The sequence below is a fragment of the Dermochelys coriacea genome, chromosome 8 (assembly GCF_009764565.3).
Source record: "Dermochelys coriacea isolate rDerCor1 chromosome 8, rDerCor1.pri.v4, whole genome shotgun sequence".
Taxonomy (NCBI): Eukaryota; Metazoa; Chordata; order Testudines; family Dermochelyidae; genus Dermochelys; species Dermochelys coriacea.
The window spans coordinates 105282339-105299884 of record NC_050075.1 but is presented as its reverse complement, the minus strand read 5'-3'; the positions used below and the strand labels follow the sequence as shown (position 1 = coordinate 105299884).

Genomic DNA, 17546 nt, shown 5'->3' with positions numbered 1-17546 from the left:
ATATATATATAGGACTAAATAAATCATTCTCACTATATTAATGCAAGCAGTCCCACTAGCTGTATCTGCTAGTCTTTTCCTCCTAATATTTCTTGCCTCCGTTCTCGCTGGTACAGTATCATCAGGGGAAGCATTTTGTTTTCAGTTTTGCCACTACCTCAAATTAAAGGTGATCTCAGAGCTCTGACAGGGACACAGAGCAGCCCTCTGCTGGAAAAAGTTAAATCTTCCGTTGGATGGGGATTGATCTAAAGTTCATTGGATTCAGTGGAAAGACTGTCACAGAGTTCAATGGACGTTGCATCAGGCCTGTGAAGCAGCTATTCTGAGGGACATGCAGAGGAATATCCAGGACTAAATGACCTGTGTAAACATCTACAAGTATTCTGAAACGTTGGATCCAAGAATATATCAAACTGATGCTCTGATTGGTTTAGGCACACAACTGAGTTTAATGTTAAAATTAGGGCTATCAAGCGATTAAAAAAATAATCACAATTAATTGTGCAATTAGAAAAATAATTGCATGATTAGTTGTGCTGTTCAACAATAGAATACCATTTATTTTAAATTTTTGGATGTTTACTACATTTTAAAATATATTAATTTCAGTTACAACACAGAATACAAAGTGTACAATGCTCATTTTATATTTATTTTTTATTACAAATATTTGCACTGTAAAAAAACAAAAAAATTGTATTTTTCAATTCCCCTCATACAAGTACTGGAGTGCAATCTCTGTCATGAAAGTTGAACTTACAAATGTAGAACTATGTAAAAAATTCAAAAATAAAACATGCATTCAAAAATAAAACAATGTAAAATTTTAGAGCCTACTAGTTCACTCAGCCCTACTTCTTGGTCAGCCAATCATTCAGACAAACAAGGTTGTTTACATTTGCAGGAGATAATGCTGCCTCCTTCTTCTTACAATGTGACCTGAAAGTGAAAAGAGGCGTTCTCATAGCGCTGCTGTAAACAGCATCACAAGATATTTTTCATCACAAGATATTTACGTGCCAGATGCACTAAAAATTCATATGTCCCTTCATCTTTCAACCACCATTCCAGGGACGTGCATCCATGCTGATGACGGGTTCTGCTTGGTAATGATCCAAAGCAGTGTGGACCGACACATGTTCATTTTTATCATCTGATGTGGGAAATACTGAGTATCAGATGTTTTAGAAATGTGTACCAAGTAATGGAAAAGAACAGTACAAGAGGCGGGGCTGCGGGTAACTAGAGATAAAGGACAAGGCCAGAAGATTTTGGCTGGACTGAGGACTAAACTTTGGCTGAACTAAGGACTAATGATATAAGCAGCACCTGAGAGTCTTTACCACCACAAGATAATGGAACCCAAAGATAAGAATGATGAGAACATTGGGTGATAAACAACAGAAAAAGAATAAACAAGTGCTGTATATATATGACTGTGGGAAGGGAAATAAAGTGCTTTTTACCAGCAACTGTTTCAGTTGTCCTGAAAGCCAGCCTGCTAGCAGCAACAAATGGTGACCCCGACGTGATAGAATTCTGTGAATTTGGTACCACGGACTGAGGAAGAAATAGCAGGGACCGCCGCTGCCGGTGTCCTCCGTTCGGGTGAGGAACCGGGACGCCCAACTGAGGCGGGGGGAGCTCCCACTGAAAGGTGAGCGGGGGGGAATATCTCTCATAATGGGAGCGGCAGCATCGGCAGATGAGCAGGCCGTGTTTAAGGTCTTAAGCAATCTGCTTAATAACCAGGGAGAAAAATTTTCCCCAGAAGCTCTGCAAAAATTGCTTCGGTGGGGAAAGCGACGGGGTTTCCTGGTTAATGCAAAGAATGTGTTTGACTCCTCGGTGTGGAAAACATTGGGGGAAGACCTGTGGGACTCTGTGGGGGTCGGAAATAAAGAAGCTACTGCCTTGAGCCCTATCTGGCGGACTGTTCATCGAGCCGTTACCACCGCAGCGGCTCAGGCAGGGGCGCATATTGCATTACGCGAGGCATTAGAATCATCAGCGAAAGGGGCCTTCACAGTAGGAGCGAAAGACTTTTTTGGTAAAACAACGCCTATGATTCCTTTGGCGCCGTTGGACCCCAGTGAGGTATCGTTGCCCTTGGATGATGATGACTCAGATCGGGGCGAACCGATGGCCGTGGATCAGCCGGTGTCGGGAGAATCGTCATCGGGCAATCCAAAGAACCCGTTACAAGGGGAGTCAGGATTGCCGCCCGCGGTTGTGCCACCAGCCCCTCCCCGACACGTTCGGATTATTGACTTGCCTAAAACTGGAGAGTTTGATAACTTGACGCAGGACCAGATAATTCGGTGGTTATATAAGGAAGGTATTGCAGCTCAACAGATGATGGATGAGCTGGATAGAAAGGAAAACAGACCGCAAGGATTGTCACGATCGCATCTGCTACAACAGCTTCAAGAGCACGGCGTAACGAGACCCCTCACGTTTGCCCCATATTTGTAGGTTGTGTGGGTATTATGGTTGTACGGAGCACCTCACTCCCGAGGGAGAGTTGCGACCGACAGCAGAGGAAGAATATTGCAAAATTTATGCCCCCGCTACGCAACCGGTTCGACCAAAAGTGAAACCTCCGCCACCTACGTGTTCTTCAATTGGACGAGGGCGAGAAGAACGGGGGACGGGGGTGATTTTGCGGGATGGGGGGGAAGGAGCGGGACCTCCTGACCCAATTAAGCGCTGGCATGGATTGATAAAGGATGCTATAATTGAAGGGGAATTCTTGGATGCTATGCCAGCTACGTTCCCATTTTCAGTATCACAGACCGGGGCTAGAACATGGGTACTGTTAGATTGGAAACTAATGAGGGAAGCCCAAAAGGCTATTATGGCATATGGGCTAAAAAATCCTTATGTATAAGCATTATTAGAACAAATATTCTCAGGGCAGGCGATGTGTCCCTTTGACGCCCAGAAATTTGCAGATATGTTGTTAACACCCACGCAAAGATTATTATGGAAGGAGTCATGGAGAAAGAAGTCTGAGCACGCGGCAGTGCTTAATTTAGATAGACCCCGGGATGACCCTCTCCAGGTAGCATCAATAGACATGTTGTTGGGACAGGAGCGATTTGGAGATCCTCAGCTACAGGCGCGATTGGTACCCCAAATATTACCACAGTCTCAACTTCTAGCATTGGAGGCATTTAAGGAGCTCCCTGATTTGGGCACACCTTCACCCCCATATTTAAAAATCACGCAGGGTATGGGCAAATCCTTTGCCCTCTTCTTGGACCTTCTAAGGACGGCATTAGATAGGGCCCCTAATTTAACACCAGAAGCCCGATCGGCGCTAGGATTAGATTTAGCTCTTCAAAATGCTAATCCCACGTGTAAGAAGATTTTGGTGACTTTACCAAAATCGGCCTCCCTAGTCGAAATGATTGAAGCCTGCACTCGTGCCCCCTTGGTGGAGGAGGAGGATAAGGCAAAGATTCATGCACGCGCCTTGGCGGTAGCCTTGAATACCTCCAAGCCGAATTTGCGAAAGGGAAGGGAGGGGGCGTGTTATCAGTGTGGGAAGATGGGTCATTTAAAACGGGATTGCCCAAAGAAAAGAGGTCAGCCACAAAACAATGCACTTCCCTCCCCGTTTCCCGGGACGTATAATCGATGTGAAAAATTCGGTCATAAAGCTACTGAGTGTCACTCCCGGTTTAAAAAGGATGGGACCCCTTTGTCGGGGTCGGAAAACGCCTCGTGGCGCGCCAACCGGCAGGGCATGAGGACAAACAATACTCCGGCTGCTTGGATGGCCTCCGCGGGGCAACCGCCGGCAGTGCCGGAGTTGATTTGGCCACCGCCACCGACTTTACATTAGAGAATGATGAGGTAAAACTTGTCCCTTCCGTGGCCTCTGGACCGCTGGGGCATGGGCTAAGTGCGTTGTTGATTGGCAGATCATCTTCTTCCCTTAGGGGGCTTTTTGTGCTTCCAGGGCTAATTGATGCTAATTATAGAGGGAACATAGGGATTATGGTACGAGCTATATGCCCGCCTATTACAATAATGGCCGGAACTAAAATTGCACAATTAATACCCTTTTGTGCGATTGTTCCTGTAAAGTCATCCCAGATAAGAGGAACTGGGGGCTTCGGGTCGTCCAGTCAGGTAGACCCCACACCACTCACAACGGCATTTGTTTTGTCAGTGGGACGGGATCGTCCCACTAGATTGGTTCAATTTCAAGGCCCAGATGGTGCTTCTTTTGAGCATCAGGTCCTTGTCGATACTGGGGCAGATGTGATGGTGTTGCCCCTGCAAGGTTGGCCGGCGACATGGCCACTTCGACCGGTAACCACACCTCTTCAGGGCATTGGCGGACAGCGTGAGCCCATGCTGAGTGAATTTTTTATTGACATTACTGATGTAATTGATAATACGTTAAGGGGGTCAGTCCGCCCTTACATTGTCGATACAACTATTTGGTTGTTGGGGAGGGATTGTTTGAGTCAATGGGGGGGGGTGGTTAGCTCCCCCCCTTTCTACTAGCGGCCGCTGAGGAGCAGCCAACCCTGGCATTGGAATGGAAATCCGATGAGCCAATTTGGGTTGCTCAGTGGCCGCTGCCAACAGAAAAACTTGCCGCATTAACAAAACTAGTAGAGGAGCAAGTACGTCTTGACCATCTAGAACCCTCGGTTAGTCCATGGAATACACCTGTATTCACTATCCTAAAGAAATCAGGAAAATGGCGCTTGCTCCAAGATTTGCGTGCCATTAATGCTATTATGGTCGATATGGGTGCTCTACAGCCCGGTTTACCTGCCCCGTCCATGCTCCCCTCGGGGTGGCCATTACTAATCATTGACTTGAAGGATTGTTATTTTACTATTCCATTACACCTGCGAGACAGAGAACGCTTTGCTTTCTCTATTCCGATGGTAAATCGTGAAGCACCTTCCGTACGGTATCAATGGAAGGTTTTGCCCCAAGGAATGAAAAATTCCCCTACCATCTGCCAGCTCTTCATTGCATGGGCAATACGCCCAATCCGAATGAAGTATCCCCAATGGAAAATATATCATTACATGGTTGATCTTTTATTTGCGGCACCCGTAGCTTTTGAACCCATGGTTATAATGCAGATCACCTTTACGTTAGCAGAAGCTGGTCTGTTTGTGGCGCCAGAAAAGGTTCAGACTAAAGCCCCTTTTTTGTATTTGGGACTTCGGGTCACTGACTGCACCATACGCCCCCAACAATTGAAAATCTCTCCTCATGTTCGCACACTGTATGATGCACAGAAACTGCTAGGTGAACTGCAATGGCTTCGCCCCCTTTGTGGCATCACAAATCAGGATATACTTCCTCTTCTTCCTTTATTAGAAGGGGGGAGAGCCCCGGGAGATAAACGACAACTGTCGGTATTACAGAAGCAAGCATTACAACGAATAGGGCAGAAGGTGGGGGATGGTTATTCCGGGAGATATCGGGAAAACTTACCCCTCGTGGTAGCGGTCTTTAGCCTAGATGCAGTATTGGACGCGCTATTATTTCAATGGGATACAAGGGATAAAGACCCCCTCTTCGGTTTAGAATGGATATTTCCACCGTGTAAAAATGTGCGTACGGTAACTTCCAGAATTGAGGCAATAGCCATGCTAATAGTGCAAGCTCGGAAAAGAGTAACTGTAATGACAGGAATTGATCCGCATCAGATCTTGGTGCCATTTTCAAAAATGATGATTACACATCTGTTGCTGTATAACACTGTGTTTGCTGTTGCCCTAGCAAATTATCAGGGACAATTGAGTTGTCATTACCCTCCTCACCGCCTGTTTTCTTCCCCGTTGCAGTTGGAAAAACACCTTATGAGACAGGAGAATCCAGTGACAGGAATAACAGTATTTACCGATGCAGCGGGGCGAACAGGGAGAGCAGGGGTAGTCTGGTGGAATGGACATACTTGGGCCCATAAGAAGGTTATTAGTGAGGGGTCGGTACAGATATTAGAACTCCTAGCTATACTTTTGGCATTTGATCACTGGAACCAAGAATCGCTCAACGTGATGAGCGATTCTAAACATGCCGCGGGGTTAGTAAACAGGTTGGAGAGAGCTATGCTGGGAAAGGTTCATAATCCAGCATTGCAACAGATACTCTTGGGCCTCTGGCATCGACTCAATGGAAGAAGGTATCCATACTTTGTAGGCCATATAAGGAGCCATACTGGCCTGCCTGGATACTTAAGCACGGGCAACGATCAGGCGGATGCACTGGTGGGATCCGTGGTAGTACCCAATCGGTTTGAGCAAGCTCGCCTGTCTCATGGATTTTTCCATCAATCAGCGAAAGCCCTAGCGCGACAATTCTCTCTACCTATATCCCAAACCCGAAGTATTGTAGCCTCTTGCTCAGAATGTAATAGGTTGACACCCACCTTTCCCGCCGGGGTTAATCCCCGAGGCCTACAGGCTTTAACATTATGGCAGTCAGATGTCACCCAATATAACCAATTCGGAAAGCAGAAATACATCCATGTGTCAGTAGACACCTTCTCTGGAGTTATCTGGGCTACACCCCACGTGTCCACGGGCAGTAAGGAAGTGATAAAACATTGGCAGGCATGTTTTGCTGCATTAGGGGTGCCCCGATCGATAAAGACAGACAATGGAGCTGGATATGTGGCCAGGCGCACTGCAACCTTTTTGCAAATGTGGGGGATAAAACACAAAACAGGAGTGCCAGGCAATTCGACAGGCCAGGCCATTATTGAACGATCTCATAGTACTTTGAAAGGAATGTTGGATAAGCAGGCACAAACTGGACAGGATGCAGTAGTTCAGACACCAGCTGGGCAATTAGCTAAAGCGGTATATGTCCTTAATTGGTTGCAACCTAGTAGTGCTGATAACAATCATGTTCCAATGCAAAGACATCTAGGAAGTACTGGGATAAAACATGAGCAGAAGAAACCTAAGGTGAAATGGTTTGACTATGCCTCTCAACAATGGAAGGGGCCAGCACAATTGCTAACCTGGGGACGGGGTTATGCTTGTGTCTCCCTTGATGTAGGTCCTCGGTGGATACCTGCGAAGTGGGTGCGGCCCTGGATAGAGATCCTGGGAAAAGATGAAACTGCTGTTCCTGTTGATAGCCCTATGGCTGCTTTGGCTGGCCTCTTCTCTCCCTACTCAAATTGATCCATGCCAGAATGTGTGGGTAACATGGGCAAATCAGACGGGGCAGTCGTCATTTTGTTTGTCAATGGCAACACCGACAGACCCCTTTAGCACATGCCTTATTGGTTACCCTAGTATAAATCTGGAAAGGTTCCGAGGTTATGTAAATAATAACACTATTTTACAATCAAATAATTATAATTATACTAACATTAATGCTACTTGTTATAAAATGTATAATGGAGCACCAGGAGCATTATGCCCAGGAGTGGCTTGGGAACTTCTACAGGGAACTATTATAAACTCATTAAACCGATCTTTGTACAATCCCCCACAAGAGTTAACCTTATTGGGGTCCCTACCAGCTACGATTAATAATACTAATAATTATTCGATGGGTTGCATTGAGTTTGGAGGGCAATTTCCTGTATTATATTACAAGTATGGATGGAAGATGGATATGTCAATGTATCATAATATGCAAAATCTCACTCCTGTGGCTTCGTTTGTGGCAGGCAATTATTGTCACGCTGGTGGGGCTAATATAGGTATTCAACTACCCCCTAAAGGAATTTGGAATAATGGGTCTGCAAAGGCCCTACCGCCGGGTACCTTCCTTATTTGCGGGAATCATGCCTGGCAAGGTGTTCCTAGTTACCCTATAGGCAGACCATGTTATTTGGGCAGGCTTACACTTTATGCCCCTAGTCGTAGAATACTTAGCCAACAATCAAATCGTACAAAAAGGGCACTGGAAGATTTTACCCCAGATTGTAAGGATACGGTGACTTTTTGGGACACTCCTTCAAAGGTATTTGCAGCGTTTCTTGCCCCTGGTGTTGCTACTATGGAAAATGCTTTTAATTTAGAGAAATTAGCATGTTGGAGTATTAAACAGTTTAATTTAACTTCTGAAATATTAAATGCGTTATTAACCGATGTAGATAGCATTCACCATGCAGTTTTACAAAATCGTGCTGCAATTGATTTTTTGTTATTAGCACATGGACACAGATGTGAAGATTTTGAGGGTATGTGTTGTTTTAATTTGTCAGATCATTCTCACTCTGTTCATGAATTACTTGCAAAATTGGAACAAAATATTCATAAGCTGACAAAGGAGACCAACCCTATTTGGGATTGGTTGTCGGGATTTGGATGGCCTGTTTGGATAACATCGTTGTTGCACACCCTTTTGTTAATTGGTATCTGTATTTGTATAATTTGTTTGTGTCGTCCATGTATAGTTCAATGTATGCGTTGGGGAATGTCACGGATGATTCAAGCTGCTTTTAAACAAAGAGGGGGAGATATGGGAAATACTGAGTATCAGATGTTTTAGAAATGTGTACCAAGTAATGGAAAAGAACAGTACAAGAGGCGGGGCTGCGGGTAACAAGTTGAAGGACAAGGCCAGAAGATTTTGGCTGGACTGAGGACTAAACTTTGGCTGAACTAAGGACTAATGATATAAGCAGCACCTGAGAGTCTTTACCACCACAAGATAATGGAACCCAAAGATAAGAATGATGAGAACATTGGGTGATAAACAACAGAAAAGGAATAAACAAGTGCTGTATATATATGGCTGTGGGAAGGGAAATAAAGTGCTTTTTACCAGCAACTGTTTCAGTTGTCCTGTAAGCCAATGTATGCGTTGGGGAATGTCACGGATGATTCAAGCTGCTTTTAAACAAAGAGGGGGAGATATGGGAAATACTGAGTATCAGATGTTTTAGAAATGTGTACCAAGTAATGGAAAAGAACAGTACAAGAGGCGGGGCTGCGGGTAACAAGTTGAAGGACAAGGCCAGAAGATTTTGGCTGGACTGAGGACTAAACTTTGGCTGAACTAAGGACTAATGATATAAGCAGCACCTGAGAGTCTTTACCACCACAAGATAATGGAACCCAAAGATAAGAATGATGAGAACATTGGGTGATAAACAACAGAAAAGGAATAAACAAGTGCTGTATATATATGGCTGTGGGAAGGGAAATAAAGTGCTTTTTACCAGCAACTGTTTCAGTTGTCCTGTAAGCCAGCCTGCTAGCAGCAACAATCTGAGTCAGATGCCACCAGCAGAAGGTTGATTTTCTTTTTTGGTGGTTTGGGTTCTGTAGTTTCGGCATCAGTGTTGCTCTTTTAAGACTTCTGAAAGCATGCCCTACACCTCATCCCTCTCAGATTTTGGCAGGCACTTCAGATTCTTAAACCTTGGGTCGAGTGCTGTAGCTATCTTTAACAATCTCATGTTGGTACCTTCTTTGCATTTTGTCAAATCTGCTGTGAAAGTGGTCTTAAAACGAACATGTGCTGGGTCATCATCCAAGACTGCTATAACATAAAATATGTGCAGGATGCATGTAAAACAGAGCAGGAGACGTACAATTCTTCCCCCAAGGAGTACAGTCACAAATTTAATTGACGCATTATTTTTTTAATGAGCATCATCAGTATGGAAGCATGTCCTCTGGAATGCTGGCTGAAGCATGGAAGGGGCATACGAATATTTAGTGTATCTGGCATGTAAATGCCTTGCAACGCCTGGCTACAAAAGTGCCATGCGAATGTCTGTTCTCACTTTCAGGTGACATTGTAAATAAAAAGCAGGCAGCAATATCTCCCGTCAATGTAAACAAACTTGTTTGTCTTAGCCCTGGTCTACACTAGGAGTTGAGGTCGAATTTAGCAGTGTTAAATCGATTTAACCCTGCACCTGTCCACATGACGAAGCCCTTTATTTTGACTTAAAGGGCTCTTAAAATCAATTTCCTTACTCCACCCCCGACAAGGGGATTAGCGCTGAAATCGGCCTTGCTGGGTCGAATTTGGGGTACTGTGGACACAATTAGACGGTATTGGCCTCCAGGAGCTATCCCAGAGTGCTCCATTGTGACCGCTCTGGACAGCGCTCTCAACTCAGATGCACTGGCCAGGTAGACAGGAAAAGGCCTGTGAATTTTTGAATTTCAATTTCCTGTTTGGCCAGCGTGGAAAGCTGCAGGTGACCGTGCAGAGCTCATCAGCAGAGGTGACCATGATGGAGTCCCAGAATCGCAAAAGAGCTCCAGCATGGACTGAACGGGAGGTACAGGATCTGATCTCTGTATGGGGAGAGGAATCCGTGCTATCAGAACTCCGTTCCAGTTTTTGAAATGCCAAAACATTTGTCAAAATCTCCCAGGGCATGAAGGACAGAGGCCATAACAGGGACCCGAAGCAGTGCCGCATGAAACTTAAGGAGCTGAGGCAAGTCTACCAGAAAACCAGAGAGGCGAACTGCCACTCCGGGTCAGAGTCCAAAACATGCTGCTTCTATGATGAGCTGCATGCCATTTTAGGGGGTTCAGCCACCACTACCCCAGCCATGTTGTTTGACTCCTTCAATGGAGATGGAGGCAACACGGAAGCAGGTTTTGGGGACAAGGAAGATGATGATGATGAGGTTGTAGATAGCTCACAGTAAGCAAGCGGAGAAACCGGTTTTCCCGATTGTCTGTCCTTGCTTTCACAGAAGGAGGGAGGGAAGGGAGGCCTGACGATATGTACCCAGAACCACCCGCGACAATGTTTTAGCCCCATCAGGCACTGGGATTTCTACCCAGAATTCAAATGGGCGGCGGAGACTGCAGGAACTGTGGGATAGCTACCCACAGTGCAACACTCCGGAAGTCGACGGTTGCGTCGGTACTGTGGACATACTCCGCTGACTACATGCACTTAGAGCATTTGTGTGGGGACACACACAATCGACTGTATAAAAACGCTTTCTACAAAACCGACTTCTATAAATTCAACCTAATTTCATAGTGTAGACATACCCTTAATGATTGGCAGAATAAGATGTAGAACTGAGTGGACTTGTAGGCTCTAGGGTTTTACATTGTTTTGTTTTTGAGTGCAGTTATGTACCCCCCCCAAAAAAATCTGCATTTGTAAATTACACTTTCATGATAAAGAGATTGCACTTCAGTACTTGTATGAGGTGAATTGAAAAATACAGTTTCTTTTGTTTATCATTTTTACAGTGCATATATTTGTAATCAAAAATAATAATATAAAGTGAGTGCTGTGTACTTTGTATTCTGAGTTGTAATTGAAATCAATATTGAAAATGTAGAAAAACGTCCAAAAATATTTAATAAATTTCAATTGGTATTCTATTGTGTGATTAATCGCCATTAATTTTTTTTGAGTTAATCGCAAGTTAACTTTGATTAATTGACAACCCTAGTTAAAATGTTACAGATAAAACCTCAGCAATTACAGTGCTTGCTAAATCCAGGTAGCAGAAATGTTTGTTCCTTGTCTGCACTGCAATTTACAATCATGCTAGCTAACTCCTTAAAACACATTTACAAATTCCCATCTAGAGTTCCCTCAAAGAGGTTAACAGCAGGGCTGCCTGCCAGAGCAGTCTGGAGTGTTGCTCCAGAGAAATCCAGGACCCATTGAAGCTTTGGCACTGCAGATATAACATTACTGGGCCAGCCAGCCCTCCTCCCCCGAAAAGAGGAGCAGGGAGACTGGTCCCTCCCTGCTGCCACGGCTGGAGCAGCCCAAACACTAGGGCTATGTCTGCACTACATAGTTTTAGTGATGCAAGTTAAATCGGCATACAGCCACCACAGTTAGTATATTGTTTGTGCGCATGCATAGTTGGCTCTTTGCATCGGTGCTGTGTGCTCTCACCAGGAGTCCTTGGATTGATGCACAGTGCAGTGTACCCGGGTAGGTATCTCAGTGAGCCACTCGCCACTGTTCAGCACGCTGTCTTTTGGGTCGTTTTGGCAAAGCATGGTGGGGGCATAAATGTTCAACTTCCTGTAATTCAATGTTCTCCATCCCATAATATCATTTCTGTCCCATAGTTTTCACATCTATTTTCAATTTCCCACACACCCACACTGAACTTATTTCTGTCTGCCATCTCTCACAGAAACATGGAGCCTCCACAGCTCTGTACTACTGTCAGGAGCTAGCAAACACAGGATGTATTTGCAGAACTGCAGAGAACACAATTTCTTTGAGGAGAGACTACTGTGGCACATAGTGCAAACCAACTCAGGATTGTTGGCATTCACAGAGCAGCTATAGATGATGGAACACCATTTCTGGGCCCAAGAAGCAAGAACTGACTGGTGGGATAGCATCGTAATGCAGGTTTGGGATGATGCTCAGTTTCTGCAGAACTTTCAGATGCACAAGGCCACATTCTTGGATCCGTGTGCTGAGCTCGCCTCACCATCCAATGCAGGGACAACAAACTGAGAGCTGCATTGACAGTGCAGAAGTGAGTGGCAACCATAGGCGCCGACTCCATGGGTGCTCCGTGGCTGGAGCATCCACGGGGAAAACATGGTGTGTGCTGAGTACCCACTGGCAGCCCCCCCCATCAGCAACCCTCCTGCCCTCCAGTGTTTGCTGCCTGCTGGCAGGCCCCACTAATCAGCACCTCCTCCTTCCTCCCTGCATCTCTTCACTGCAATCAGCCGTTTTGTGGTGTGCAGGAGGGAGTGGGAAAAGTGAGGGTGTGGTGCACTGCAGGGAGGGGGTGGAACGGGGCAGGGGTGGGAAGGAGTGGAGTGGGGGCAGGGCCGGGGCAGAGCCGGGGGTCGAACAGCCCCCCAGCACATTAGAAAGTCAGCACCTGTGGTAGCAACCACACTGTGGAAACTTGCAATGCCATATTGCTACCAGATAATAGGAAGTCATTTTGGAGTTGGTAAATTCACTGTCAGTGCTGTAGTCATGCAAGTGTGCAGGGACATTAGTTGTCTCTTGCTTTGCAGGACTCTGACTCTTGGCAATGTGCAGGACTTAGTGGATGGCTTGACAGCTATGGGGTTCCCAAACTGCAGTGGCGCAATAGATGACATGCATATCCCTATTGTGGCATGAGAGCACCTTGCCACACAGTACAACAACAGAAAGGGCTACTTTTCCATGGTTATGCAAGCACTTGAAGATCACCGGCAGTGCTTCATTGACATCAGTATCGGCTGGTCAAGGAAGGTGCATGATGCTCACATCTTTAAGAACACAAGACTGTTCAGAAAGCTAAAAGCAGGGACCTTCTTTCCTGACCAGCAGATTACCTTTGGTGATGTTGAAATGCTTGGGGAATCCTGCCTACCCCTAGCTCTCATGGTTCATAGAAATATTCCAATGGTTATCACTACCTGTTGTGTCCTGCACAATATTTGTGAAGCAAAGGGGGAGAACTTGCCTCAAGAATAAAGATAGAGTGGCTGTCAGCTGAATTTGAACAGCTGGACACAAGGACTGTCGGACGAGCTCAATGCAGAGCTATACGGCTTAGGGATGCTTTGAAAGAGCACATTAACAGTGAGCCACAGTAATGTGCGTGGTGTACTGTGCTCAACCTGGTGCTGCAGTTTGCGGTCTGTTAGGAACTCTGTGGTGCTTGCTGCATATCTGTGTGTATGTCACTGTAAGCACAGCTAAGGAAGTGTTGGGTTGCTTGGTGTACATGTATGATTACACTGTTTGCTACCGATCTGCTGGATAGTGAGCATACAAGCCCATTATTTTCACTGCCAGCAGGCATTATGCACTATGTGTTGTAAACTAATAAAGATGAATCACTTTCAAAATAAGAGCTTTATTCAGTTATGAAAACAACACCTAACAATCTGAAGGACATAATAGTAAATAGATTTTTAACTTGAAAAATTTTCAGACCCTTAATAAATAAACAAGCGACAGGAACATTGATGTCCATTGTAGCTACACATACATCAGCCATGACTCTTGCAGGTCAGCGTATGTGAAGCTGTGGTTATCCATGTTTTCCCCCAGTGTGGAGCGGTAGGGATAAGCGTGCTGGCTCTGAGGCCACGCTGAATGGCAAGGGAGGTGCAGGGAGGCACTATGCTGCAGCACTCCACCAACTGCAATGGCAGTCAAGCCCAGGATTGTTGAACCTAGAGGTCCACAAGAGTCTGCAGATCTGCGTTTGCTAATGGAGAAGCTCCATTATGTCCTGGTGCATCTCCCTCTCCTTTCCCTGCTAGGACTCCTGAGCATTTTTCCTGTCCACTATCCTTCTCTGTACAGTCTGTTATATTCACTCTCTAGGCTAGTGGCTCACCCCTTTCACACAGCAAGCCCCTGAATGCGACTCCCCTTATAAATTAAAAACACTCTTTTATATATTTAACACCATTATAAATTCTGGAGGCAAAGCGGGGTTGGGGTGGAGGTTGACAGCTCACGACCCCCCCATGTAATAACCTCACGACCCCCCAAAGGGTCCCAACCCCCAGTTTGAGAACCCTGCTCTAGGCCCTCTGCTAAGAGAAAACTCCCAGCCTACCTGTAGAGATTTTAAGGTAACAAAGATGAAAAAAATTATCATATGTTGTGATATTCTCAATCTAATAGGCATTTAGCTACCACTGATGGGCCTCAGACTCAGTAGGTCTAGGAATGCTACCTTTGCAAACATTTTGAGAAACTGAACTCTGAAATTCAGTCTGTGAAATCACATAATATACCGTGTATTTGTACTTTTTTCTGCGTTCGCTCAAAGTGATAGTTGTTTGACTTTTTAAGTTAGATCAGAATGTCCTGTGTTCCTTTCCCTGTTCTGCAAGTATGCTTTTTAATTGGCAAATGTTATGTCTGCCTGAATGGATCATTACAGTCCTTTATGACATAAATTTTAACATATTTTCTTCCATTCTCTTGTCTACTTCCTATTTAGTTACTGGGCATTCAGTTCAGTGGACTAGGCCTCAGGAGCCCTGGGTTCTAGTCCCAACTCGGCCACTGGCTTGCTGGATAACGTTGGGCAAATCACTTCACCTCCCTGTGCCTGAGTCCCCTGTCTTTAAAATGGGGATAATGATGCTCACCTCCTTTGTCAAGTGCTTTGAGATCTTCTGATGGAAAGTGCTATATAAGAGCTAGCTGGTATTATATATTTGTTGCAGTTTTCATACTTAAGGCCACTTTATTTAAGCAGCCTCTACAGCCTTAAATTTGTCATGTTCTTGGCAGTGACTGTTAATAGTTTCCAGAAAAACAGGAACTTTCACTACCTTCTCTTTTTGCACTGTACTCTTTCCTTTTTTTTCCTCCTCCCCCCCCAGCCTTGTTGTCTTTCCTTTTTTCTCTCTAGTCTCTGCTCCCTTACTTTGTTTGGTAGAGACAGGATGCAACATGGAGAAAGGTGATTGTGTGAGTGGCCAAAGGTGATTTTCCTATATCCCTGATCCTTCTGGGTTTGAAGCAACTGAGAACAGCAAAGATGAAAAAGACTGCAGCAGAATGGCATTTTGGTAGACAATAACACCTGCTACACCAAAGTCCCTGTTGCAGATATCAGTCTGTGTTTCCATTATAACTCTACCTTACTTCCCAGATTCTCAAGCTTTCTAAGTTGGTTGTAAACATGGAAACCTGTAGTACAAAGTCACAGCTGAATGTGATTTAACTCAGTCATGGCCATATTTAGTTATACAAGTACAACAAACATAGGAATATTCCACACTCACAGGGACAGATCCTGCTTCCACTGCAATCAATTAGTGTTTTGCCATTGACTGGAGTGGGAGCAGGATCATATCTACACAGTATTAATCTATATACACATATCCAGGTTAACCTTGATTTAAACCTACTTGCTTAAATAAGGAAACCCATATTTGAGAATGAGTGTGATTGAATAAAAGCTGTCTTTGTTGTCCCAAAAAGAAAAGGAGTACTTGTGGCACCTTAGAGACTAACAAATTTATTAGAGCATAAGTTGCATCCGATGAAGTGAGCTGTAGCTCACGAAAGCTTATGCTCTAATAAATTTGTTAGTCTCTAAGGTGCCACAAGTACTCCTTTTCTTTTTGCGAATACAGACTAACACGGCTGCTACTCTGAAACCTTTGTTGTCCCAGTACACTTCCTCCTCTTGTTGCACCTTCTAATGCAAACATTATAGCATAAAAAGGGTGAAAAAAACTGACATTGGGTTTTCTGTAGAATGCTAATATTCAAAACTATGGATTTAAATAGTGTAAGAGACTTTTGGTGGGAGGGAAATATCTCCCAAAAGAGAAGAACAAGCTGTTGGGAGAAAAAACAAAGACTTTTCTGGAAAATACATGCTTGAACAATGTTCTCCTTTAGGGAAGTCTATGGTTCATCTTCATTTTTAAAAAGCCCTCCTTTTAAATAGATTGGAGCAGTTTGTTACCCTGTTGAGATCATTTTTAACTTTTTCTATTAATCTGAAAATCCAAGCTGTTGAAATGTACCACTATGAAGTGTAAGGCAGAGACAAAGAAACAGCAAAAGACAAGAAGCTCTACATAGAAATGATTAACAAACAACATAATTAAATTAACTAAAACTAAATGATCCAAAGTCCATCCAGCAGTCCAGTCCACTGTACCACTTCTCTTGTGATGTGTGTATTCTCTTTTTACCCTACTGTGATCAAATAATGATTTCCCTGGTTGTTTGTCATAGGGGAGCAGATCCTATCAACCTTTAGTCAGGTGTGTAACTCCACTTATTCCAACGAACTGCTTAGCTGAGAAAGAGTTTGGAGGATGGGACCAAGAGCTGTGTCTCAAACTGTGACAGTTTGAGTGATGGACATTTTAAACAGTGAGGAGGAGGAAATACTGACAATTTTTCCATCAGCAGAGGAAGAAATTTGAAAAAGCAAACTCCTCCTTTACAGGAGAGAATAGCTTTCAATGCAAAATCCTCCCTCACAAAATTCTACATGCAAAACCCTTGGTGGCAAGAGAAAAGCTACTTTAATTTTAACTCCAGAATAATGGGAATCTTCCTTTCAAATGAGAATGAATCCGGGCAAGATTTTGCCACTTAGGGGCTCCCCCTTTCTCAATTTCGGTGATACCTTCTCCGTACAACACCCCCAGCAAGCTTCTAAAGGCTGCCGTGGAAGTTGTGCTGCACTAAGGACTTTGCAAAGCAGAGGAAATACGGTAACAAAAGTGCATTCTTCAGCCCCACGTGGAAGGGGAAATCTGCTGACTCTGACTGTGTGCTTAAAGATCAAACCCGGAAACGGAAATATAGAGCGGAGAGTTGTTGTATTTTGAACTCCCGTTGGGAATAGAGAAAGTAGAGCAACGGGTGTGCGGTGAGTTTCCCGAGCTGATTTCCTAAAGCTGTTTTAATTCCCGTTTCAATTTAACCCGATTTGCATGAGACTGGTCTGTGTATCCCCCGCGGTGCGGGGGGACGATTTGCAAAAGCTGTGGCTGTCTTGGGCTAAATGCCCCTTTTCCATTAGCTTTTGTTGCAGACGTTGGTGGGATGATCGCTTCATTGAGTCTATAAAACGAAGGGGAGGGGGATGCATTGTGCTGCCCGGTTTGTGCATGTGGGTA

The 17546-nt window shown here is 44.6% G+C and overlaps 1 protein-coding gene across 3 annotated transcripts in view; it reads left to right on the top strand.

The window, feature by feature from the left end:
• The first annotated feature begins 12102 nt into the window (after nt 1–12102).
• The window catches only part of AKR1A1 (aldo-keto reductase family 1 member A1), a 45892-nt gene continuing 40448 nt past the window's right edge, over nt 12103–17546 (top strand). The window contains exon 1 of one of the 3 annotated variants that reach the window (XM_043520441.1): nt 12103–12454. In XM_043520441.1, the coding sequence (XP_043376376.1) occupies nt 12332–12454 (123 nt within the window). In that variant the 5' untranslated portion in view covers nt 12103–12331. Of the gene's footprint in view, nt 12455–17082; nt 17297–17546 lie in introns of those variants that run through there. The other 2 variants (XM_043520440.1, XM_038412927.2) reach the window with 2 other exon arrangements.